Source organism: Canis lupus, chromosome 25 (assembly GCF_011100685.1).
Source record: "Canis lupus familiaris isolate Mischka breed German Shepherd chromosome 25, alternate assembly UU_Cfam_GSD_1.0, whole genome shotgun sequence".
Classification (NCBI taxonomy): Eukaryota; Metazoa; Chordata; class Mammalia; order Carnivora; family Canidae; genus Canis; species Canis lupus.
This window is the reverse complement of record NC_049246.1, coordinates 43,058,194-43,084,753: the sequence shown is the minus strand read 5'-3', so window position 1 is coordinate 43,084,753 and position 26,560 is coordinate 43,058,194. Positions and strand designations below refer to the sequence as shown.

Here is a 26,560-nt window from a genome sequence, read left to right as displayed (position 1 = left end):
TATGTTCCTTGGGGGTCGAAGGGTAGGCTATTTTTAAGGCTCTTGATACACGTTGCCAAATTGCCTTCTAGAAACCTCCTAGGAAGGTCCTTCTCCCTAGATGTCTGCCAGCACTAAGAATGGCCATTTATAACAAATCTCTGCCAATTTGATATGAAAAAGAAATCTCATTTTCATTTTCAGTTCTTTGATTACAAGCGAAGATATGTTTTTAAAATATACACATTTCTTCTTTTGAATGGGATGAGTAATAATGAAAAGCCTATTTCAATTGTCAAGTTCAAAATTTCAACTCACACGAAGAAGGGAAGGTGGTGTTATCTGTGCCACTTTTGTTATGAGAGTTTTGGCTAGGGGAGGGGAAAAGAGAAACACGAGAGAAAAGTGAGGAAGAGGCATGGGAGAAGCAGAGGAAATAAACTTGGGAAAAGAAGAGCTAAATAGGACACAACTCAGAATTGAAAAACATTTTCTCTCTTGAATGGGGTACAGAAAAGGGAGAGCAGGAAAAAAGTCTGAATTGATCTTTCTATGAGATTCTTCAAATAAATTGTAAATAGTACAATGAACTAAAAAAAAAAAAAAGAAAAAAGAAAAAAATAAGCACTGAAGACCATCAAATCCAGCAACAGACTCTGTGTGAGTAGGAAAGGGGGAGGGGAGATGGAATGGATCCTGTTCCCCTGAGCTGAAAATACAAGAAAATCCCTAATTTACATCTTGGAACTTAGATGTGCTCTTCCAGGATTGTGCTCAAGCTCTGGGATTGTGTTCTTGTCCTACACACCGGAGCACGCCTGGCTCACGTCCCAGGTCAAAACTACAGTGGTGCCGACCAGAGGGGCAGATGTACTATCCGCTGTTGGCTGCCAGGCAGGTGCTCCAGGTGACAGTTCAGAATGGCACCTGGACAGCTAATGGCTCTCTGTGGATTGGGTGTGAAAGGGGTGAGGGTGTTGGTCTGTGTTGTGGCCAAGGGTGATGGGGCTGTTGGGAAGGTGAATATACCAAAATCAGCTATGGGAAAGTTGGCAGTAGATTAGCTCAACCACAGTTCAGCATCAACCTACGTCAATTCTAATTTACCTTGTGGGGTTCACTAAAATAGGTGACTCAGGTGTTGAGCTTGGGAGCGTATCTCAAAGGACTTGAGTAGAGTTCTACTAAAGAACCACACTGAACACCCACCTGCCATGGCCCTGACTGACCCAGGAGGTCCCCAAGGGTGGACCAGTCCTGTTTGTGTCAACACCAGGGCAGACAGTCCCCCGGCTGCAGCCTGGTCTTGCCCGGGACACCGTGCCCAGTTGCCAGGAGTCAGCTCCAGCCAACTTTCTTCCATGGATTTCTTCCCTTCGCCCACTCCCACTGACCTCGTGACATCTCAGCCCAATCCTTCAGGATGCATCTCTGCTGTCAAGGACACTTTTTATTTTTTTTAAGGATACTTTTTGAAAACCAGATTTATTTTAGAGAGTGAGTGAGTGAGCGAGCATGGGACCAGGGAGACGGAGAGAGAATCTCAGGCAGACTCCCTGCTGTACACGTGGCCCGACTTGGGGCCCAGTCTCAGGACCCTGAGGTGGTGACCTGAGCCGAAGTCAAGAGTCGCTGGGTGCTTAACAGACTCTAGCCACCCAGGCCCCCCTGTTAAGGACACTTTTTTTAAAAAAAGATTTTATTTATTCATGAGAGGCAGAGAGAGAGAGAGAGAGGGAGGGAGAGAGAGAGACAGAGACACAGGCAGAGGGAGAAGCAGGCTCCATGCAGGGAGCCCGGCGTGGGACTCGATCCCGGGACTCCAGGGTCACACCCTGGGCCAAAGGCAGGTGCTAAACCGCTGAGCCACCCAGGATCCCCTGTTAAAGACACTTTTTGATGCAACTGTGTGCCATCATTGTAGGAACCAAAATCAGAAGGTCAGCCTTTGCTATCATCCACCACCCAGTTCATACTCAGATTTCCCGCTGATTGTCTCAAAAGTGTCTTTTTTTTTTTTTTTACAGCTGGTTTATTCGAATCAGGTCAGGACTCAAATGAGGGCACCTTTGGGGGGAGATGGGTTGCATTCTCTAACATCCATCCCCCCCTGCCTTTCTTTCCATGTCCTTGGTTTGTTGAGGAAACCGAGTCATTGGTCTGGAGGTACCTGTTCCACGCACAGCAGATAATGGAATCCCCTCCCCGCCATGCCCCCCGGAACCCGCTCCATCCGCAGGTGGCTGCCCCCCTGCACCCCCTCCCTCCCTACCTCTCCCTCTCAAGTCCCGGCCACCCCATCGCGCCTCCCCCTAACGTGTTCTGCAGGGCTTTCCTCTCTACCCACGCTGTGTTTTGCACAGGTCACCTGAGCCTCTGGCTCTTCTAGAGTGTTCTCTCTGCTTGCCATTGACCAGGCTCAGCGACCACAGAGCAGAACCCGGGCCTGGGCCAGCAGGCCCCGTCCCTCCCTTAGAGGTCGCCGAGGGGGCAGTGCAGGCTCCCTGGGGAGAACAGAGGAGGATCTGCGGGCATCTTCTCTGTTCAGGTATCTGCCTTCTGCACTAGGTAGCGCCAGTGGTCGGGATGGAGTCTTCATTCAGCGCTGCACTGCATCTCAAGGGCATCTAGAAGATTCCTCGTGTGACCACAGGCCGTGGGCCTTCTGTGTCATCTTTGAGACACTGGCCTGTGCCTGAGGAGTCGTGGGAGCGCCCCACGTGAGTCTGTGACGAACGCGCAGGTGTATTCCCCTTACTCCCGGGAGATGGTCTGAGCCTCTTGGCTGACATCAGGCGGCGCTGAGTCATTCTTGGGGCTCCCTCTCACGCACGGCGTTCTCACTCTCGCTCTGAGGAGTAGCTCTCGTGCCGTGGCACAGTCATCTCGGCTGTGGGCTGTGGATGTTTCCCTCTGAACTAACCGCAGTGGTTACTGGAACCGTGTCCCCTCCAATCTCCTCTGTGAGCTTCCCCCCTGCACCTCCAGACTTGTGGGGTTTCCCTGGGGATCCGCGTCTTCACACTCAGGAGGCCGGACACATCCCTGTGCAAAGACTCGGAGGGGGGGATGGGACCCTCGTGTCTTCACTCTTTTCCCAGGACTTAACTTCCGGTGTGAGGACCCCACTCTTGGTTAACTCTGGATTCTCCTCTTTCCCCAGGGTTGCATGGGTGTGGGGGTGAGGCTGCGTAGGGAGTGTGGGCCCAGTCAGCCTCCTGTCCTTGGGATTTTTGATCCGTGTTGAGTGACATCCACAGAGGTGCCCTGGCCGCACGAGGCCTGGCCTATCAGGTCCCACAGGCTACATCAACCTGTCCCCATTCCTTCTAGGCTTGAATGCTCAATGACTTCCTCCCAGCTCACGAACTCAGGGTTCAGCTGCAGTCCCTGATCTAGAACCCCCAGGCTGACAGGATGAGGCTCCTCATGGTTTCCCACCTCGTTGGGTGTGCGGGGGGTCAGACAGGTGCTCCCCTGCCAGGCTGGGTCGCTGAGATCTCTGGGAGGCTCCACAGCTGCCCCTGTCTCTGTCTGGGCTGGAGAAGCGATGCCACCACCATCCTCTCTTTGGGGTCTTCACACCCTACTGGGGGCCCCGTCCTGGCCTCCCCTTGGGGCTCCGCTCCCTCCGTGGGCATGGAGGAGGCAGGCACAGGGCTTCCTCTCAATGACCCGCCAGCATCTTGGGGTGTTTGCAAGGGGCCATTGTAATGAGGTCGGTGAGGCCAGGAGGGGCAGGGTGGCCAGTGAAGAGCTGCCAGAGGAAAGATGGCGGCCCAGGGGCCTTGACAGTTGTTGGAGGGCAGCTCAGAGCCGTGCGGGTGGAGCAGCACGTGACCTGGGGGTGGCCAGAGGGGTTCAGGATTCCTTGGGCATTTGCTGAGAGATGATGAAGGACCTAGAGAAGAGGCTTGAGGGCCAGCTGCTCTTGTGAGGAGAGTCCACTAGATCCCCCAAGCAAGGTTCTCTCATCCCAGAGGGATGTTGTTAAGCTCACAGAAGTTCTAGGAAAAACCATTCAGTCACAGGTGGGAGAGAAGTTGATTCCCCCCTTTCCACATTGGTAAGCTGTGGCCTGGTGTCCAGCCTCAGGTAATTTCTCTCACTGTCCTGGGAAGGCTTCTCGAGGTCCCTCCTGGGACCCTGGTGGTGCACGGATGTCACTGTGTGAGTGACGAATGACAGAAGGGTCCTAGGGGAGAGGTTTCCTTCCTGACTCTCCTCAGTTGTTCTGACTACTGGGCCTGGCGGAGGAAGCCTGGGGCACCCCTGCCTGGCTCAGCACATCCTAGTGCAGAGGCCCAGGGGCACTCAGCTCTCCAGCTTCTTGCTTCTTGGCACCATTGTCACCTCTGCTGCTCAGACCCCCACCTCCCTGGTCCAGGGATGCCCAGAGATAAACATGGGTCCCTTGTTCCTCCTAGAGAATTCCCGAGTCCAGATATCTTAGAGACACCCGAGCTCAGGGACTGGCCGAGTTCTTGATCCTCCCATGGAGGCCAGCCCCATGGAGGGGCTCCTGGGGGAGGGAGGATGTGCACAGGAAGGTGGGCCATGCCAGGGCACCAGCTGGCCAGGCTCTCAGGCAGTGTCCCTGGGAGAACCAGCTAGGATGCTGTTCCCTGGTCCCCTGGATGGGGCCCAACATGGGCTGGCCTAGGTCATGGAGAAGCTCTGCCCCAGGACAAGCACCCCTGGTTCCAGCCTGAGCGCTGCCTCCCATGGCCTCCCACGGGGCCTCGGCTTCCTCATCCCCACAGTGGGCACAGCTGTGCTGCAGGCACGGCCTCCGGCTCTCCTCTCTCTCTCTCTCTCTCCCTCTCTCTCTCTCAAGAATCCTCTGCCTGTGAGGTCACAAGGACAAATCCTCAAGGAACAGAGGCAGGCCGACCTTAGGTTCCGGAACCCTGGTTGGACTCTCACCTGTTCCCATGCAGCGATGAGGAGAAGGCAGCTCTACTACTCTCCTGCTGCCCCCAGCCCTCCCCCCTCCCCTCCCCCTCCCCCGGCCCCCTCCCCGCTCCCTGCTGCTCTCCAGACCTGCCTCCTGCAGGCCCCCACCCTGGGCGCCCGGCCTGGCCCTCCTCCTGCTGGCCCAGCTCACCCGGCCAAGCTCCCGCCTCTCACCAGCTGGCCCCCTCCTCACCTGGAAGCCCACAGGGCCCCCTGGCCCCACAGCTCCCCTGGGGTCCCCTGCCGCCCCCGCCCTGCCAGGCCCCCTTCCCTGCCCTGCCTGTCCCCTTTCTTCCTGGCCTCCCTGTCTGCACTTCGCTCTGCCTTTGCCCTGCGCCTCCCTTCTGGCCCTGGGCTGGCCTCCAGCCACCTGGCCAGACTGCTCAGCTGCCCCTCCTCCCCTCCCACCCAGTCACCTCCTCCCACCCCCGCCCCACCCTCGGGCCATCCTGCAAGCCGGCCCAGGGGCCTGGCACCCCTGCCAGGGGGCACCTGCCTCTCTCGCAGCAGCCTGGTGAGGCGGGCACCTGCCGGGCACGGGGAGCAGCAGGGACCTGGCAGCTGCAGGGCAGCCCCGGGGGCCCTCGGGTGCTCCAGGGAGGCCCCACCTCCCCAGTGAGTTCTCAGCCCCGTGGGGGATCCGTCCTGGGTCACCCGGCAGGGGCCCCTCCTCGGGATTGGTCCGCGGGCCCAAGAAAACGTGACAAACTGCTCTGTGTCCACACTCGGGCCCCTCCAGGCTCTCAGAGTGCCCACTGGGAGGGGGCGGCTGGGCTCGGTGGACTCAGGGTACCTTGCCCCGCAGGGCTGATCCCCTCCCTGGGGCCAAGGGCAGCCCCCCTCGTTCAGAAGGAACAGCAGTACCCGGTGCCTGCTGTATGCCCCATTCCCCAGGCCGGCCTCCCCAGGAGACAGCGGTCAGGGCTGCCCTTGGCGGAGGGGGGCTGTGGCAGAGGGAGGAGGGGTGAGGCCCGGCTAGAAGGTGCTGGGGCCTGGAGGCCGGGGTGGGGCTGGGACCCTTCACCGAGCAAAGCACCCTGCGCACTGTGAGTCCTGGGCACTCATAGGGCGACTGCTTAGCTCTGCAGTCGTAGCTCGCCTGTCAGGGTCCTGCTGGGTCTGGACCGTGTTCCTGCAGCCTCCCTGGGGGCAGCTGTAGGCTCCTGGGTGCCGTGGGAGAGAGTTCCAGCTAGAGGGGAAGGCTGTCTGGAGGGGCTTCTCTGAGCCTCCTGGGCCTCAGGGTCTCCACACCCTCCTTAATTCCCTTCCCTGCAGGCCCCAGGGCCATCAGGGCTACTCCCGTTTCCCCCCCTTCCCCCAGGACAGAAGCAAGAAAATGCTGGACCAGCCAGAAATGGGGGGACCCATGTTTATACTCTTCTGTCTGCCCAGGTGGGCCAGACAGCCTGAATGGGGATGGCCAAAAAGCAGCAGTGCGTCCTGCTAGGAAGGTGAGTACTGGCCAAGCACGGGGAGGGAGGACCTCCCAGGACCCTGCAGAGCACAAGCTCCCTGGCCTCCCCAAGCAGGACGCAGCCTGGGGTGCTCAGGGCCCAGAATTATACTTCCTTTTGCTTCCTGTAGACCTCTTAGTCTTGATAATGACCTTCCTGGGAGGGTGAAAGTTCATGCTCTAAAAATCAATCCTCTGACTGGTGCCTCTTCTCTAGGATTTATGGGCCAGGGGAGCCCAGATTCCTCTCACTGATGGCCTCGAGTTTGTAGACAATCATAAAGTGAATGCGGTCTGCCAGGAAACCCCAACCTTGAGCTGTAAATTCTAATGCCTAGGGCCAATGGGGAGATGGCGGAGAAGGAGGGCACCCCTCAATAAGATCCTGAGCCCACAGTCTTCTCTGGGGCTGTGGTTCCACCCTGAGTGGAACCTCTGCTGGGCCCTGGTCCAGGCACAGGCCAAAGAACCTGCTCCATCTGCATCCTCCAGGCCCAGTGTGGCAGGAATCTGGGGTGTCACCCAGATCAAGTGTCAGGGGGATTGGCTCTTTCTGGAGCCCAGCAGGGCCAGTTTGACCCTGGGCCCACTGGACATAGCTCTGAGTGCTGCTGGGTGGGGATGGCACCCAGAATCACCGTAGTGACCCTGTTTCCAGAATAAGAACCTGCCCTCCCCAGTGTGTATAACTTCCATACTTACTTACTCTACCTGACTTTTTACCTCTGTTCTGTCTTTATATACAGACACACACACACAGACACACACACATGCACACACACATGCACACACACCTCTCCAAAGAGCAGGGTTCTCTTTTTTCACTTCCGACCACACACAGATTTGTTGTCCTTCCCTCTTAATGGATCTTCAGACACTTTACTTTGGGGTCAAGGGGCCCTCTGGCCTCCTGCTCAGCCGCCATAAAGATACGCTTATGAACATCTAGGGAACCAGTGGGCATGAGGCCCAGATTTCTGTGGCCCTGGGGACCTGGGTAGCCTTCAGGATACAGTCTTCATAAGACAACAGAAGTGGAACGACTCCTATGAAGATCACCTCAGAGCTCTCTCGCTCTTTTTGGTTTGGAAGCTTCTCTGGGAAACGTCTGGTGTTTGTCGTTCCCAGGACCCTCCCCTGGGGCCATGATACCTTGTGCTCCCCTGGGCACCAGCATCTCAGACAGGGCTGACAAGGACAGAGCTGTGCAATGTCCTCCCAAGTAAGGAAACCAATGACCCGACAACTCCTTGGATCCATGAGAAAGGAGCCCTGTTGCCTAGAGCACCCCAGCCTCCTGCCCTGGGTGGTAGCAAGCACTGGGTTCTCAGACGCTCAGCCAGACCCCACTGCTAAGAAGGGCTGAATGTTAGCTCATCCATCACTGTCCATTTTGCACACTTGTCCTCTTAAGACAAGCTTCCAAGATGCATGATGCTTCCAGCCTCAGGTGGTGAGATGGGAGTCATGTTGTAGCCGGCTTTCCTTGCCAAGTGCTACTTGGGGGCAACATTTAATGAGCTCTGAAGAGAGGTCAGGCCCTCCTGCTTTAACTGGAAGTTGTGTACTGAGACCTGGAATAGATAGATGTAGGTGGAATCAGGGTTCTCATGAACAGACGATTGGACTTGGAGGTCTTATTTCCTCCCAAAATGATGTCCTTCAATGGCTCAAGAGGAACGGAAAGAAACAAGGTCATGAGATTCTATGGAGAGCTTATGGCTGCCCCAGGGTGTGGAGGGCGGCTTGGTATAAGGGCCCAGAGCCGCCTCCAAGCCCGGCCCTTTGCCTACTGCTTGGGATTCTGATAGTCACCAAAGCAGGTAGAATTAAGCCAAAAGAGTCCCTGGAATCTTCCCTTACTCTCCTCCTGATTCCAGTATTCCCAGCACCAGCTAAGCTGCCCCAGCCTTTTCTTCCTTCAGATGAGATGCCCTCAGGAAGTAGCAAATATTTTCCAAAGCAATATAAAATAGTTGTTAAAACCACTTCATAGAAAATCAGGGCAAAAGGCTAAGGTATGCAGGGCCGGCTCAACTGTCTTCTTCATCTGGTTATAGAAAGAGAACGTTGATTGTGCTTCTTATATATTTTAGGAGTAAACAGCATTGCATGGTCTATTGTAAAGAAACGGATCCTGTATGAAGCCCATCCTGACAGCTTTACCTCAAGTGGCAGTTCAAGAGGCTGGCTTGCTTGGCCAGCTTTTTATGTGAAGTGTTACATGAACCTCCTTCCCCCCCAATTATTAATGTGAGAATGATTAACCAAATTTTAAAGGATTCAAACATCTTGCTCTCCTTGGTCAATTCTCTATTTTATTTGATTTCGACAGCACCTACGTTACATAGTTTATAGATTTTGAGAAATTCACATTAATGTTCTAGATGAGGACTTTTGCCACATGGCATTTTTTTGAGCAAGCCAGGACAAGACTCTTCAATGACTCGCATTTTTACCCGGAACCACACAGAGAAAATTACAAATTATTATATACTACCTTCCCGTTTAATGTTTCTGGCAAATGACATAAGGCCCAACCTAGAATCAGGGCCATCTTATTCAAGGAAACCAATTTAAAATTTGTTACATTTGTGTTTAATTATTAACATGTATTTTAAAATTTAATAAGCTTGGGAGACTAGGGAGGCAAAAGGAAAATCAGGGAAATATTTTTCTTTGGCATAGGATATCTGGCTCAATTTAGACTAAAGAGTTATTACTTATATAAGAGGAGTCATCATAAATATTGATTACTTACCACTTTGTACAAACCACCTAATAAGCCCGTGGCAGCTTGGCTGATAAAGTTCTAGTAATTCGTTTTTGTTTTTTTGTTTTTTGTTTTTGTTATGACAAGCTTTGAAAGCCAGTTTATCTTTAGGGATCATGCCGGACTCAAAAGTTTTTATAGACAATTGATTTTCATAAACTAAACCTACTTCTTGATGCTTTCCTTGGTGATCTGAGTGGGTAGGACCTCTAAAGACATCCCTGCCAATACATGTTCTCGATTTCCCCTCTCAAGAGTTAGTACTGGCCCCTCCCTCACCTTCAAGGCTCTTTCGAATGTTGGCTAGCCTTTTGCCTTGATTCTTCTTTTTGTGATTTTTGTGACTTGTAGTTCTACCTCTGACCAGCTCCTTTCTGTCTTCATGGGTTCCAGTCTTTCCACCAAGCCTGTTACTAGTTCTCTTACTTGGAGTCAGCTCCTTGCTTATTTTCTTACACTATGAATTATTTCCTACAAACCCGCAAGCCTCCTCCACTCTCCGTACCTTGATCACTCCTACCTTCTGTATCTCCATGGAGAGTGGGTGGCATTTTGGGGTATCCCAAATCCTTGACTCTAAAGTGGAACTGCTTTCCTTTCAGCCTTGTCCTGATGCCCCAACCTGCATCTTCTTTTGAGTTCTCTATGAGTCACCTAGTCCCCGTGTCAGAAACCTCAGAGCCATTGTTGGCTCTGCAAACACCCTTGCTTCGTTTTGGTCCCCTGGTCTCCAAACCGTTACTGGAATCCACATTCCCTTCCATCTCTGCTCCACCCTCAGTTGTGTGAGGGTACATGCCCATGTGCATGTGTGTCTGTGGGATTCAGTTCAGGTACCATCTCCTTCAAGAAGCCTTAGAGTATAAAGAAAGTTTTATTTATCTATGTATCCCCAATGGCATGCACATGGCAGGTCCCCATCAGTGCTTTACCAATGAACTGAAACATCATATGTGAAGCTGGATCTTTCCAAAGTGGTAATTAAGGGCGGTGCCTGGGTAGCTCAGTCGGTTTTAAACTTGACCTTTGACTCAAGTCATGGTCCCAGGGTCCTGGGATGGAGCGCAGCTCTGGGCTCCTTGCTCAGTGGGGACCTGAGTGGGGAGTCTGCTTCCCCCTCTCCCTCTGCCTGCTGCTCCACTTGCTTGTGCTTTGTCAAATTAAGTAAAATTTTAAAAAATGGCAAATTAGCAACAGTGTGTCCTCCGTATTCCTCCAGATTCCTCTTGCTTCTACAGAGAAGGTATCTTAAGCTCTGGAGACAGTGACCTTATTCTCTGTGGCTAGCTAGATTTAATTTTTATTTGTCCATTTTGCAGAAGTCTAGGAAAAGAGAATTTCCTCCCATCGGTTGCATTTTCTTTCCTGATTCCCATAAATTGTGAACTGCTTGTTTATGCGAATCATTGTAATCCTCTTAAAAAATTCCATTCAAGTTTATTTTCTTAACGCTATGGTATAGCTTATGTACTATCCCATGTAGCTAAAAATCAAATGCAATTTTTTTCATGAAAGATACATCATAATTAACCAAATGTGTCACTTTTGTAAGCACTGTGTTGCTCATTTCTCATCTATGATTCTCCATAAGATTCATTCTTTGTTTTTATTGGGTTGGGGACTCTTTGAAAACCAAATGACCTTTGGAAGGGAGCCTGCAGGAATATTTTCAATTTCTCCAACTGCATCCTGGGGCGGTCAGGAAGTCTGGGGGTTTTCCCCTGGCCTGTGGCTGCCTTGAGTAGATTGGATTGTGCCATAGGGCAGGAAGGCGCCTCTTTATGTCACTGTCACTGGCTCAGGCCAAATTTGCTAGTCCCCTGGCTCTGTCCCCTCTGTCTCTTGAATGATCTGCCCCTTTTCTCCTGTTAAGGGCTCTGGGCATGGGGTGCTTGGGACACCAGGACTGTGGTCGTGGGGAGGGACAGGAGACCGTGGGTCAGCTGTGTGGTGATAGAGCTGCATAGGATCTACGTGTGGTTCAGGGCTGTGCCATCTGAGAGTGTAAGCCTTGTGTGTGTGAGCATGCGTAGTTTTCTGACTTTAGATCTCCTTACACATTTGCATGATTTGTCTGAGTATTTTGTGTGATTTGACAAATATGTATATTTGAATGTGAGTGTGTCTAGGAGGGAATAAACGTGTGTGTGTGTGTGTGTGTGTGTCCTTGAGGATGTGTGAGAGGGAGCTTGGTCCTTGTGTCTCTGTACATGTGTATTTGAACGAGTTTGTGTGTGTGTGTGTGTGTGTGTGTGTGTGTGTATCTAGGTTGGGGTATGTCTCTGGGTGTGTACATGTGTGGGGGTACATGCCCATGTGCATGTGTGTCTGTGGGTGTGCGTGCATCTCAGGGTGGGTGTGCGTAATTCTGGCTGCAAGCCCCTGAAGGTCTGAGGGAAGACCACACAACACAGCACGATAATTCTAGACTCGGGGACTGAACTCACTGGGCAAAGCCCCCTTTATGCAAAGTGGCGTGCTACCCGTGGGAGGCCCGCTAGGAGCAGGTTAAGGAGGACAGACTTCGTGACAGAGAAAACAATGAGCAGACATGTGGAGTCCCGTCATCCCTCACCTCCTGGGCCCTCATCCGCACCGGAGCCTGGGCTGGGGCTGGGGCTGGGGGCGGCTGCGGGCCCAGGGACCACACACTCTGGTTTCATGTAACCCAAAGCTGCTTGTCCGAAGGTTCCAGACATTCCCACGTGCTGACAACCAAGTGCAGCCCAAGTAACACGCAGCCCCTTTGTCTCCCCCCTGGCCCTGGGGGCCTTTTCTCAGAAATGTGGCTCACGGGGGTGTTGAAACGGGGGCCTGCTAGCCATCTGTGAGGGCAGGAGGGAAAGTACCCCCCCCCCCCCCAGTCGTCCAGACACAGGAGTCTCTACAGGGAAGCCTCCTGCCGGTGCTCATTTGTCCAGGCAGAGAAAAGGAGGGACCCGAGTGCATCCTGGGAGCCCAAGAGCATCAGGGCCTCCTGGCCAGGGAGAGGGGACCCTGTTGACAGAGAAACCCGTAGACTGATAGAGGGCCGGTTCCCGAAGCTTCCTCACTGGCCTGAGGTGGCCAGCTAAGCCATGTTTGTCAGGGACCGTAGGCCCAGGGCATCCAGGTGGTCACCCTCACCCCACCCCAGGTAGCACTGGGGTCTCCTGAGGAGAAGCCGCCTCTTGCCGAGGAAGTATCCTCACTGGGTGCATTGTGTGGGGTCTAAGGATTGGGGCAAGTCTGGGGATTTTGCTCACCCCCCTCAGACTGGCCGAGCCCAGGTTTTCCTGCTGCGCCTGGCCTGTGTCCACTTTCCCCACCACCAGGAGCTGGGGCTGGGGCTTTCCGTGGAAGATTCAGGCTGATAACAGCTGTTGATCACTTCTGATTGGTCTCCGGACCTACCTCCCCGAGGTCCTGTGGCAGAAAAAGCCAGTGGAGGCCAGGTGTGTGGGTGTGTGGGTGTTTGGTTGGTTGGGTCGGGGAGGAGGTGCTGAGACAGTGGTTGGGTACCAAACACTGAACTTGAGATCGTTGCACGGTTGGCTTCTGATGTGAGAAGTGCAAAGAGGGCCTGGGCCTTTTGAAAACAGAGGTTTTGTGATGCCAGAGCCAGGGCTGGGTTAAAAGCCACTAAGTTCTGTCACTGGGGAGGAAGGCGGTCGGCCTTTTGTGCAAAAAAGGTTCAGAGGAGCAACAGCCGGGGTAGTGAAGAGTCCCCCCCTTACAGGCAGCACAAGTGCCAAGGCCCCGTCAGGGCAAAGGAGCTGTTGACACTGAAAGGGAGTTTATAGGGTGGACAAGGAAAGCGTCTGAGCCCGGGGGGCAACGTGGACAGATAAGGGTGTGGGGGCAGGACGAGGTGACCACAGCCTCTTGAGGGTGGTGGGATGCTTTAGGTGGCTGCGGGCATCACCTGGGAAGCCTGAGTCAGGGACTTCTGAGGCCAAGCCTGGCTAGGGAAGACCTGGGACTGCCTCTCCTGAAGTACCCAGACATCCCTTCCTCCCTGTCCCTGCAAGCCTCCAGACCCCAGCACCTTCTAGCCGGGCCTCACCCCTCCTCCCTCTGCCACAGCCCCCCTCCGCCAAGGGCAGCCCTGACCGCTGTCTCCTGGGGAGGCCGGCCTGGGGAATGGGGCATACAGCAGGCACCGGGCACCGCTGTTCCTTCTGAACGAGGGGGGCCGCCCTTGCCCCAGGGAGGGGATCAGCCCAGCGGGGCAAGGTACCCTGAGTCCACCGAGCCCAGCCGCCCCCTCCCAGTGGGCACTCTGAGAGCCTGGAGGGGCCCGAGTGTGGACACAGAGCAGTTTGTCACGTTTTCTTGGGCCCGCGGACCAATCCCGAGGAGGGGCCCCTGCCGGGTGACCCAGGACGGACCCCCCACGGGGCTGAGAACTCACTGGGGAGGTGGGGCCTCCCTGGAGCACCCGAGGGCCCCCGGGGCTGCCCTGCAGCTGCCAGGTCCCTGCTGCTCCCCGTGTCTGGCAGGTGCCCGCCTCACCAGGCTGCTGCGAGAGAGGCAGGTGCCCCCTGGCAGGGGTGCCAGGCCCCTGGGCCGGCTTGCAGGATGGCCCGAGGGTGGGGCGGGGGTGGGAGGAGGTGACTGGGTGGGAGGGGAGGAGGGGCAGCTGAGCAGTCTGGCCAGGTGGCTGGAGGCCAGCCCAGGGCCAGAAGGGAGGCGCAGGGCAAAGGCAGAGCGAAGTGCAGACAGGGAGGCCAGGAAGAAAGGGGGCAGGCAGGGCGGGGGCGGCAGGGGACCCCAGGGGAGCTGTGGGGCCAGGGGGCCCTGTGGGCTTCCAGGTGAGGAGGGGGCCAGCTGGTGAGAGGCGGGAGCTTGGCCGGGTGAGCTGGGCCAGCAGGAGGAGGGCCAGGCCGGGCGCCCAGGGTGGGGGCCTGCAGGAGGCAGGTCTGGAGAGCAGCAGGGAGCGGGGAGGGGGCCAGGGGAGGGGGAGGGGAGGGGGGAGGGCTGGGGGCAGCAGGAGAGTAGTAGAGCTGCCTTCTCCTCATCGCTGCATGGGAACAGGTGAGAGTCCAACCAGGGTTCTGGAACCTAAGGTCTGCCTGCCTCTGTTCCTTGAGGATTTGTCCTTGTGACCTCACAGGCAGAGGATTCTTGAGAGAGAGAGAGGGAGAGAGAGAGAGAGAGAGAGAGAGAGGAGAGCCGGAGGCCGTGCCTGCAGCACAGCTGTGCCCACTGTGGGATGAGGAAGCCGAGGCCCCGTGGGAGGCAGCACTCGGGCTGGAACCAGGGGTGCTTTGTGGGATCAGGGAACGGGGTGTGGAGCCCTGGATCAGGCTGGAGGGCAGGAGTCAGCAAGAGAGGCGGGCTGCAGACACCTCTGGGCAGCTGGAAGATGCTGGACCTTCGGCCCTCGGTAGGGACTGTCCTCATCGGGGCCATCTTCTTGAGTCGGGAACCCTGAGGGTGTTTACATGAGGCCTGGGCGCCTTTCACGTCGTGTACATTCATTTTCACATGCTCTTCATTTAGAAGAGGTGTAGATCCCATTATTTAATCAATGCTGATCACCTTCCCTTCCATAGTCGCTTTCTCTTCGTACAACATTACGTGCCTCATGTAACAGAATTTAATGGGCTTTTGCTGAAGTCTCTGATTTATGCACAAATGAAGACTTCTGGTCACCTCAGGACAAGTGCCTACTCCGTTCATGAATAATATTGTAGCTTCAAAATCAACAAGTGGGGCATGGATTTCTGTTCTCGTGACAGCGGCTACTGTCCTCTGTGCCCTGCAGACGCCCCTCATCAGCAGCAGTGACAGCTACAGGGAGGACATCCCCCTGAGGGGACAGGTGGGATGGGCTGCCGGTGGGGGTGAGGTCCCCTAAGCCGCAGAAACACCTCGTGCTTGTTGGCGGGGTGGGGACCGCACTGGTTTGAGGCCAGGGAGCCCGAGGTTCAGGCCTGACTGGCCAGATTTTCTGTTTAGTTGGAGGCAAAATGGTCATGGATGTGGGGACCTGGGGGAGGACTGAACTCCTACCAGGAAATGGGGTCTTGGAGCTCCACTACTGCTATTTCGAATGCCACCCTTTCCAACCCCAGCTCTGCTCGGTGCTCCTGGGACATCTGTAGGCTTATGATTTGGCCATGCTGTACCTCAGTTTCCCCATCTGTAAATGAGGCTAATAATGGTCTATACCTCATAGGTCATCTGGAGAATGAACTGATTCTTATTTATAAAGTGTGTCACCCGCTGACTGATCCTTAGGACCCTCCATATAAACGGTGGAAGGTGCTGTGGCCGTCATTAATGAAGCCTCCTTGCAGGGGTGCGGTGTAGCAGTGGACACTGAGCCCAGCTGGGAGGCAAGGGCAGGTATTCCATGCCCATGAGTCAGCAGAGGTAGAGGACTCCCTGTCTGGGGGCAGGAGGTTCTCCGGGATAAAAGAGGAGTGGATCAACTCCACTCCTGGGACAGGAGTTGGAGAGGGGCCTGGCCCCCCCCTGCTACTGCTCTGACCTGCCAGGTGCTCTGTATTGGAAAATATATTTTTTTTATCCTCAAATGTAGTTTTTAAAAAATTAATTCAAAGATTTCCAGGAAGGGGGCTGCCTGGGTGGCTCCGTGGTTGAGCATCTGCTTCTGGCTCAGATCGTGATCCCGGGGTGCAGGGATCGAGTCCCACATTGGGCTTCCTGCGGGGAGCCTGCTTCTCCCTCTGCTGTGTCTCTCTGCCTCTCTCTCTCTCTCTGTGTCGCTCATGAATAAATAAATAAAATCTTAAAAAAAAATTTCCAGGAAGGAAATGAATACCATACTTTAACTGTGGAGGAGTGAAGAAGATACACACGGTATTAAAGTGCCCAAGACAGTTTATGGGAACAAAAGGACACACTATTACACCCAAATCGACAATTTCCTTGCAGCAAAACAAATATAAAAACGTGTGCACGTGGGGGAGGGTGGAGTGGGGAGAAACCGCTCACAAAAAATCAGCTAGACCTCTAACAGCGGCAGTGTGAAGAATATTACACTCCCGATGGACACGTGGGCTAGGGACTTAGTACACTATGTGCAAAAGGAAACACGAAGAGAGAAACATTTCAAAAGGATCCACCATCCCCCCGGCCCCCCCAGGTCCCTAGAAAACAGACAAGTGCAGCTTGGTAGGTGTGCCTGTGACAGGTGCCAAGGAGCCCGGGCCCAGGCAGGGGCGGCAGGGGGGCCCCGGTTGCCAGGCGGGAGCAGAGGAAAGTCCTGGAAGCTCCTTCGACCCTCACAGGGCATCGGAGAGTCTAGACTAGAGGAGCCCTTGTGTTAACCCTGGCTTGCTGGGGCCCATCTACCTATACTTTTAAGAAGTTCTGTTCGTAGAGGCTCCCTGGAAGTGGGAGGGCTTTTTTACATAAATCACAGACCCTCTCCTCCCCTGAATTCAGCAGGAGGGGAAGCTTTGGATGTCTGTCTTTTCCAGAACACTGTGGTCTTGATAACCTTCATGGTGATGCCCCCCTCTGCATGCTGCGAAATTTCAGCCTCTGGCTTAAGATCACCTTTGCTCAGGGGGACTTTGGGCCCAATTAGGGCCAGAAATGACTGCAGCAGGACAATCTGGGGAGCGAGGAGCTCTGAAAAAATTACTACAGTCATCGCGGCGTGGCAGGAACGTAAGGAAAGCCCACAGCCTGCTGCCTGAGTCCAGAACTTTATCCCTTAACCTGGCTGCTAGCTGCTACGTTTCCAGTGAGAGCCGAGGGGTGTGTGGGAAGGGAAGGGACGAATTCCAAAGGCTTGAGGCCCCCCTGTGTGCTTCACTCCACCTCACCTTGATGTCAAGGGCTGTGACCTGGATGCTGTCAGCTGCCTCATGCCCACTTCCAAGGAGGCTGACCGTTTTCGGTCTCTGGGGTGGGGAATAAGTAGTTACGAGGGCCAATTGCCTTTTTTTGAGCAACTGGGGGGCAGCATGGGGGAAGGGTCGTCAGAGACTTGGTTCGCACCCCAGGAAAGTGCCTCATTTCTGCTTCAGTGGAGTCCTGCAGGCTGAATGCATAGGGCGAGCTTGGGGAGAGCCTGGAGGTCTGGATCAGAGGGTGGGAGGGGGTGGGAGGGCACCCAGGGGCCGGACCCATCTCACTCTCCCTGCCTTTCGGTGCTCAGTTTCTCTGTTGAGGTCTCCCCTTATTTCTGGGAGCTGTGATGCTCGGTGATGAGGAAGGGCCTGTTCTTTATGTTGCTCTTTTTCAAAGACCCTCGAGGCAGACATAAAGTCCCTGGGGGCTGGGGCACCCAGTGTCATCAGTACCAGATACTTGCTGGCTGCCTTCACGCCCCCTGTCTTGGCAGCTCCTGAAGAGTTGTTTTGTTCTGTTTTAAAAAGACTTTATTTATTTTTTTGGCACGCAGAGAGATAGCACAAGTAGAGGAACGGGAGGAAGAGGAAGAGGGAGAAGCAGACTCCCCGCCAAGCAGGGAGCCCCATGCAGGGCTCCATCCCAGGACCCTGAGATCATGGCCTGAGAGCCTAAGGCAGATGCTCATTCGACTGAGCCACCCGGGTGCCCCCGGTGAAAAGAGGGGTGAAAAGAGTTTTCAGGGGGTGAAAAGTTTTTGAGACAGGTGCTACTGTCTTGATCACCACGGCCTGGTAGAGACTAGTGATCAAAAGATGCTTGTTAATTGAGTGACTCTGGCCGCAGTTTACAGAAGTTAGACCATGAGCCAGGTTTCCAGAGCAGCTCCCTGAGGGCATGGCTCTCCCTGGAATCAGGCTGCCGCAGATGACGGGGAGCCTCCTCCCAGACACCCCCTTCCCATCCCGATTCCTTCCTGTCACTGCTGTTGCCCTGAGCCCACCCTGGCCCTGCTGCCCGAGGGCGTCTGTCCTGTGTCCAGTCCCTGGACTGCCCGCCCTCCCGTAGCTGGTCCTGATTGGATGGCTGTTACCCGTGCCAGAGCTTTCTCTTTCATGGGATGGCTTCGTGTCCCTTGCATGTGTTCCCTGGGTCCTCTGAGCACCCCTGTCCTTATCCTGTCTGGCCAGCCGTCCAGCCTCAGCGCCTTCCAGTCCCCACGTCCCCAGGCTTCGGCTGCACAGTCTCCTGGCCCTCACCCGAAACATCAAGTGTCCCTCTCTTCCTGTCTGCACTTGGGCTGCTCTCTGTGCTTCTGGCATCTTCTGTCCCTACTTTATCCCTTGTCCCTGGTACCTGAGCCGCTCCTCCCCAGTGGGATCAGTTGGTGGGGGAGGCACCCTGCAGGGCTCTGGCTCTGTGATGCCCCTAATGGGCCCGGCTTTGCCTCTGGAGGAGATGCTCGGTGCGGTGTGTGCAGAGAGAACTTTTATCACTAAAGGGGCAAATGTAAATGGCATCAGGAGAGGGTGTGGTGAGTCCCCCCGCCAGGTGCTGGGGAGCTGCTCTGAGGCAAACCCAGACAGAGTGGCTTGTTCCTCACCCTACACGGAAGTGGCTTGTGGAGCTCAGTTGCTGCCCAGGACACTGGCAAAATTGGAGGTATGAGTCCCCCTACTCTGGGCTTCCCAGCTGGCGGGTGGGGTGGGCAGGACCCCCTCTCCCCCACCCGCTCAGGCTCCCAGAGCCTCTGGTTTGGAAGATGAGAGGATGGGCAAGACCAAGGGGGCTGGCTCTAGGAGGTTTGAGGAACCTCTGAGAAAAAAAGCCTTGATATTTGTGACTCCTCAGGGCTGGGGCTGGGGTGGTGGGGAGGAGGGAGGCCGAGAAGCTAGACAGGCTGGGGCTGTGGATGGGGCCTTGGGCAAGTCCCCGCCTGGCCTGCCCCCTAGGAGAGTCTCTCTGGCCCACACCTTCTCCTGCCAGGGGTCCACCATGATGCGATGATGAGGGTCACTAGCCAAGGTGTTCAAGAGCAGGAGGGGGAGAGATGATTGTATGCAGAACAGCCCACGTAGGACTCAATCTTTTGTGTTAAAAGAAGAAAATAAGAACACAGAAGTGTGTATGTTGGTACAGACACCCTCAAAGAAGCTGGGGTCGCTGGTACCCTGAGGGGTAGGTGGATGCGGGCCTGGGGGGCACGGTGGGGGGCAGAGAGAGCCTACTGTATGTGTCCACGGAGGCATTGGGATCATGTGCATATACGCAAAATCTTAGATGAGAAGCGACAGCAATAAAGCAAATGTTCATTAAAAAGGAGAAGCTAGCCAGAACCGAGGTGGACGAGGCTCCCCTTGAGGAGGGGCCGAGCGCTCCGCGCTCCGCGGGTCCCTCGGCGACCCCTTCCCAGGGCCCCCACCCCGCAGGCCCTGGACACCGCCCAGCTCCTCCCTGTCGCCCTCCCGATAGGGTCCCCGCCTCCTGCGCCCCGGAGTCCCGGCCTGGCCCACTCACAGTGCCTGGGTTGGCCGGGGGCGCCTAGGACGAGGGCCCTGCTTGGGGACGCACTGCCCGGAGCCCTGTCTTCACTCGCAGGCCAGTGGCCCGAGCGGAGCACGAACCTGGTTCCGCCCCGAGCACAAGAGCCGTACAATGACAACTTACAAGGGTGTCACGGTTGGTTCTGCTAGCCCCTTCCCCCACTCCATGCCTGGACAGCCAGCTGGCCTCCCCACAGTCGCACACAGCTGTTATTTCCACAGGGATGACCATGTGCTGGGAAGAGTTACCCCGACCCGCTTTGGGGAGTTTCTATTCCTGTAGACACCTGAAAGTCACAGCACGCCCGGCCTGTAAAAATAACCTATGCTTTGGTCTCTAATGGGATCTCCCGGTCCGTACACCCCTCCTGTGTGGGCAGCAGTCCTGCACCCTAAACCCTGGAAGGGCTGGAAGTCAGGACAGCCTTTTTCGGACTCTGGCTGTGCCCGTGTGATGCCAGGCTCCCCCACAGGCTTCTTGTACCCCACCACCCCTGCCCTCGTTTTGGAAGCTGAGTGAGCATGAGAGGTGGCAAGAAGGAGCCCCTCGTCCTGGAAACATGCTCCCCATGCCCCATCCTGGTTCTGCTTGGCGGGGACGGACCCCCACAGGGCCCCTCTGGAGACCCAAGAGGGAGCCCCTTGGCCCAACAAGCCATCAGCGTGTTCGTCCCACCCCCACGTCTCACTGGTGAGGAACCCCGGAGAGGGAAGTGGTTTTCTCCAGAGCAGGCTGGAGACCAAGCTGGGAGGACAAATGACATCCCGTGGCTCACTCGGCTGCCCGGGACCCCCAACAGGTAACAGCACCCCCCTCCTCCCCGGGGCCACTTAGAGAAAACGAAGCACAGAGCCATAGACTGACCTTGCATTCGAGGATGGCAGGTGACTTCCCGGAGGCCCCCCGGGGCCCCGTGGTCTGGATCCCGTCCACGCCTGGCCAGACTCCGTGTCCCAGGTGGCCGGGGCACCAGCAGCCCCCACGAGTCTCCCGGTGACAATAGTAACAGCAGGCAGACGGCCCGTTTGCTCCTGTTACTAGTGACATTTCCTACGAACCCTCAGCTCACTCCTGATTTGACTCAGGGTTGCAGCATCTCGCTGGGTGGGGAAGCCTCACGGAAGGTAGCCCCGGAGCCTTCCCCGGGCGAGCCGGGCTTGCGTGCCACCACCTGCCTGCTCTCCAGAACCCGCCTGGAAAGCACCAAGAGCCCAAGATGACACACTCGCAGGAATGTCCCGGCAGCCCCTGAGCAGGGTGCTCAAGGCAGCCCACGGCTGTGCTTGGGAGCCCAGGCCAGCCACTTGCCAATCACGTCAACGTCTCTGGCCTCGGTGTAGCTCTCCGGAGAATGGGAGCAAGGATGGTTTTTCTTCCTCGTGGGGGCTCGGGCGAGCAGTAAGCGATGGAAGTGCTTGATCGCGCAGTACGCACATGGGAAGCTTTGACTGCTGCCATATATTGAAACTGGATTAGTCCCGAGTGGGTCCCTGGGGTACAGTGATGACTGGCCCCTCTCGGCCACAGTAGGGAAAGCACATCAGGAGGGGCAGGTGGATCAGGAAAGTGGGCATCTGAAGGAAGGGATGAGGTTTTTAGCAGGGCTGAGGGGAAAGAAGAGCTGTTAAGTGGAACCAGGAAGGGGGACCTGGGGGGCTCCTGGGTATATTGGATCTTTGGCTGGTGATGCTGGTGGGAGCGGGGATGGGGGTGGGCCAGATAAAGGAGACACTCCCTGCGAGTGCTAGCGAGGCCCCTCACCACCTGTTTGATCTTGGGTCCACTCTAGCTTCTCTGAGCCTCACTGTCCTCATCTGCAAGATGGACACAATTATAAGAACGTTCCAGAAATGGACCGAGTTCCCATCACAAAGCACTTAGCACAGGGACGGCCACATCTCAAGTCCCTGAAATGACCCCCGTCCCCAACTCCCCCAACCCCATTCCAACCCCTGAGGCTCAGGGTACAGCTCTAGCTAAATTTTGGAGTGAGGGAGACTCTGTGCCTTTTGTGTCCTGCTCCTTTTCACATCGTGTCCCCCAGAAGCCCGGCTCAGGTGTAGACAGATGGATTTATTTACACTACGGTGTCAGTGGCAGATGACTGCATCCAAGTACATATTTGTATTCTAACTGTGGGATTCAGCGCTGCACCCCCGGAGGAGATGGGGATTGCACTGGTCCCGGGGAGTGTTCCTCCTCAACCTACATCCCTCCGGCTGCACCAACTCTGCTGGCACGGGGCAGGCCCTCCCATCCCTTAGATGGCTCACACCACGGTGCTCCGTTCAGATGAGTTCGACAGCAAAAATGATGGGGGAGTGAGGACCTTCGTCAGCCCACAAACCTCCTAAAGTTCCATTCTTACTGTTGCTGGTGTTTCTGGAAAGCCGGTCAGCTGCTGGGAGGAGGGCTGGCTTGGTTCGAGCCTCACAGCTGGGTTTGGATGCTGCAGCTGTGCATCACACGTCTGGGGCTGCCCCCAGCGGGCCCCCCGGGGTCCAGGCAGCCGCAGGAATCACAGTGCAGAGCCACTCGGTGAGGCCCCGGCTCCCCACTCCCTGTTCCGTGTTCTGTTTGGATGAGAGAACCCGGAACCCAGACGGAGGCCCCGCAGCCAGAGAGAGCCAGGCACAGAGCTGAGGCCTCTGGACTCCCAGGCCGGTTCCTCTTCACACACATGCTGTTTTCTCTCCTCTTCCCTAAACATTAGAAAACTTTAACCTAGGGGCAGTAGATTCCATTTCAGAGTTGGGGGAAAAAAAAAACCTCCCATATGCGAGAATTCCCCTGATAACATTCCAGATAAATGGATCTCCTGCCCTCCTGCTTACATACCTCTGGTGACAGATAGCTCATTACTTAGAGGTCCATTTCTATGGCACCTGGAGCCCATTCTATGGAGTCATATAGTGGAACATGTCTTAAGCATTGGGAAATGCTAAAATGACTATTCTTTGATAGACCATCAGCAACTCTAGTCCTTTCCTCATGTTCTCCTGGGCTGGGGCTTCCTGGCCTCTCCCTATGCAGCTCGAGCACAGAGACAGCCCCCAGTGCACAGGTGACCAGAGCAGTGCAAGGGCCACTGTCACCTCAAGTTCCTCTTCTAGATTCCCTAAGCGAAGCCTGGTTCCCCTCATTTCTCATCGTATTTCTTATTTACAAAAATATTTAAGAACTCCCATTTCCCTATGAGTTGTGACTGCCCCTGTGTCTTGTGTACAAATATTTGTTCTCTTCCAATACTTGGGTAATGTAGTTCTGATTTTACCCCCGGCTCACACATTATTTAAGAGACCACTTAAGAGAGTGCATAAAAGTCCCTATTATATCATGTTAATATCCTGGTGCTCAGCAATAGCTGTGCTTTCTTGGTGGTCTGAGACAGAAGGGTAGACTTGCCATTACCTTGGGGTGCTTGGCTGGGCCCAGGAATGGGATCAATTTGGTGAAAGATCCTTGTCTTCTCCCAAAGAAAGTGTATTCCCTTGATTTATGATATAGCCCTCACTGATCTGCCTTTTTAATTGGGCTATTCGGAGCTCAAAATTTCTCTGTCTACTTGATCGATGATCCTCCGAGAGGAGAGCATTAAGGTCTCTACCTACAATTATATTTCTGTTTCTACCTCTTTTTGCATTTCTGGCATGTTCCCATTCTGTATTTCTTTGCTATGCGTATTGGAACAGAAATTAAGTGTTTTTTGTTTTAAGTATTCATTGTAACTTTTACCTCTCTGTAAAGTCTCTGTGTCATTTTCTAAATTCTTTCTACGAAAAAGACAATTACTTCGCCATATGCTCTTTTTTCCTAGCGTTCCGTGTGCCTGATAAACTAGAGACTGTCCTATCATTTTACTCTGTCCATGCCTTTTTAGTTTTCTCCGTGTCTCTTATCAACAAAAGAGGATTGGGCTTGGGCTTTTTTAATGAATGTGCCCTTTGAGAGGCAGTATGATCAGTGTTAGGGAGTATTGTAATTCTATTATAATTGTTACATTTGTGCAAACCTCTGCGGGGTTACCCCTCTGCTGTCTACATGGAGACGTGGCAGGTTTTTCACGTTTAGTTCCTATTGTTGATTTTCTCTTCCTTGTGTCCCTTTACAGTAGACAAGATAATTTACCCCAAATATCCAATTTAGAACATATTTAAGTTTTAACTCTGACATTTGCTTCTATTAACAGTTGTCCATGCTTTGGGAGGATTTAATGTGCATTTTGAGGGTCTTTTGTGTCAGTCTTCACACCTTATGTTATAAACAATCTTTATGAGGTGATGGCTGGCCTGTGGACAGATGAAACTTTTCTTTTTTTTTAAGTCACAGATCAGGTTCTTGCTCCCATTGTTCCTCCCTGAGATGTCACCTGCTGTCTCATCTGTCACTTTCCATTCTCAGATGCATCGTCCCCACGCCGCTTGGATGCTGCATGTTGAAATGCTCATCTTTGACCCGGCAAGACTGATGCTTCATCAGCTGAGCAGGGTTTAGTTCAATGCATTCCTTTAAATTCTGTGTGACCTCACTCCTGCCCCCACTGTGCCTCAAACACACACCCAGACTTTTTTTTTTTTTTAAGGGAAAGTCAAAAGCTGTTCTTATTTTTCTCCTTTTCTCCCAGCATTTACTTACTACAACTTAAAAAAATTAAATTGCTTTCATATCATTATTAATTAAGCAGAAAAATATATACAGAGAGAGAGAGAGTTAAAAGATTGGATAAGCACTCATTATCTAACTGTTAGAACGTAACCAGTGTTTGGCATATGGAAATTTTTTTCTAGGTTTTTTTTTTCCCCCAGGCGTGGGGTTTTTTAAAATCATAATTAAAGTCATTCTGAATGTATCTGTAGTTTGTGGGTTTTTGACTTAACATAGTCAGCATAAACATAACATAATCAGACAGAAAAATTTTCCATTGAGATTTATCATCGTGAAATTAAGCTCTGCTTGGCATTTAAATGCATGTGTGTGTTTTTTGCTATCAGAAAAAAATGTTAAACACATTTTCTGTACACAACTTCACCTTCTTTTTCATGATTTACTTAAGGTAAATTTTTTGATCACTGGGTGAAAGATGGATAAGCTTTCTATGACTTGTACTCTAGGTTATCAAATCTAGAAGCTGCATACACTCAAGCATATCGATGACTGTTTCACAGAACACTTACCGGCTTCTTTGTTGAAATGATGAGCAAAAATTTTATCTCTTTGTAAATCCTCTTCTGGGAACTGCTCATTCTTTGCCTGTTTGTCTACTGAGGGTCTTGATGTTATATATTTTTTATACGCTTCATAAAGAAAGACCATCATTCATCTGATGTATCTGTTTATTTTCTTTCCGTGGTCTATTATTTGATAAAATTTTTTTTAAACACATTTGCCTAGGTTTCTAAATATTGTGGTCGGAATATAACCAACATCATTTCTGTTTTTTGTTTGTTTGTTTTTAATGGAAGACTTTGTTCTTTGTAGGCAGATCATTCATTTTGGTAACTATTTCTTAGATACTTGAGAAAAAAGTGGATTACCTCTCTGTTTAAAACCAACTTCAAGGGGACCCCTGGGTGGCTCAGCGGTTTAGCACCTGCCTTTGGCCCAGGGTGTGATCCTGGAGTTCTGGGATCGGGTCCTGCATCGGGCTCCCTGCATGGAGCCTGCTTCTGTCTCTGCCTCTCTCTCTCTCTGTGTCTCTCATGAATAAATAAATAAAATCTTTAAAAAAAAAAAAAGAACCAACTTCAAGAGCTATTAATAATATTGTATTCATTCTATTGTTCCAATAACTCTACATCTTAATTTCTAATTTGCCTGCTTGATCTATTCAAATTTACAGTATTTGAGAGTCGGCTGCTACAGGGGTGTCTTTGCCAACGGCTTCTCAAATTCTAGCAATTATATTTCACGTGTTTTTACAGGATGTCATTCAGTGCATAAGATAACTGCATTGGCCTTCATAATTTTTCCTTACTAATGTAAAATACCTTAGCACTGATGTGTGGCTTTGTTATTAAATTCTATAATGCTGGGTATGAATATTGTCACTCTGTCTTTTCATCTTATCTGCCATATATATCACCATGGGCTTTTGCTTTGAACATTTCTCCATCATTCTCTATGTCCTTCAACATAAGTAACAAAGAGTTGTGTTTCATAATTGAACTAAAAACGTTAGTGAATAAAAGAAAGTGTAACTTTTTCGTGTGTATTATAATTTCTGTGCTCCCGTTCCTTTTTCCAATCTATTTACTCCTTTGCTATAGAGTCCGATTTGTTTGTTTTTAATCTTCTTTGGTGATTTTGAAGATAGGCATCCTGTTTTTAATAGGCAGTGGTGAGTTACTCAAGGTCTAAAAAAAAAATTCTTACACTCTCTGTAATTATCAAAGTGAAAAAAAAAAAAAAACAAACCCAGAACAAGAACTTTAATTTCCTTTTATGGAATATCTTATTTTGCCTGTGTCCTATTACTCACCACCACTCCTACCCCCTACACCCCCAGGATATTCTTCCTTCTTTGAGAATCGATCGAAGGTACTAATTCTTGTCTTTTTTAAGTGATCTCTTTTGGGGTGTTTTTCTTTTAATTTCACATTTGCAACTATCTTCATCTTTCTTTTTTTTAAAGATATTATTCATTTATTCATGAGGGACACACAGAGAGAGGCAGAGACACAGGCAGAGGGAGAAGCAGGCTCCCTGCGGGGAGCCCTATGTGGGACTCCATCCCAGGACCCCAGGATCACGACCTGGGCCGAAGGCAGACGCTCAACCACTGAGCCACCCAGGTGCCCAATACATAAAATCTTAAAAAAAAAAACAAAACAAAAGGGCAGCCCGGGTGGCTCAAGTGGTTTAGCGCCTGCCTTTGGCCCAGGGCGTGATCCCGGAGACCCGGGATTGAGTCCCACGTCAGGCTCCCTGCGTGGAGCCTGCTTCTCCCTCTACCTGTGTCTCTGCCCCGCTCTCTCTCTCTCTCTCTTTCTCTGTCTCTCATTAATAAATAAATAAAATCTTTAAAAAAACAAAACAAAAAAACC

General features: G+C 53.0%; 1 protein-coding gene across 11 annotated transcripts in view; it reads left to right on the top strand.

Annotated features, from left to right (window-relative positions):
* The window catches only part of GPR55 (G protein-coupled receptor 55), a 68,863-nt gene that overhangs the window by 31,031 nt on the left and 11,272 nt on the right, over positions 1–26,560 (top strand). Inside the window, exons 3-5 of one of the 11 annotated variants that reach the window (XR_005378792.1) lie at positions 2,548–2,699; positions 6,328–6,386; positions 8,485–8,683. The exons of 2 other annotated variants lie outside the window; for them this stretch is intronic. Coding sequence is in view for 1 of the 9 variants with exons in the window: in XM_038574150.1 (XP_038430078.1) it covers positions 20,274–20,316 (43 nt within the window). In the remaining 8 variants the exon portion in view is untranslated. Of the gene's footprint in view, positions 1–2,547; positions 2,700–4,987; positions 5,551–6,256; positions 6,387–8,484; positions 8,684–14,288; positions 14,530–14,698; positions 15,738–20,189; positions 20,317–26,560 lie in introns of those variants that run through there. 8 more of the 11 variants (XR_005378788.1, XR_005378793.1, XR_005378790.1 and 5 more) reach the window with 8 other exon arrangements.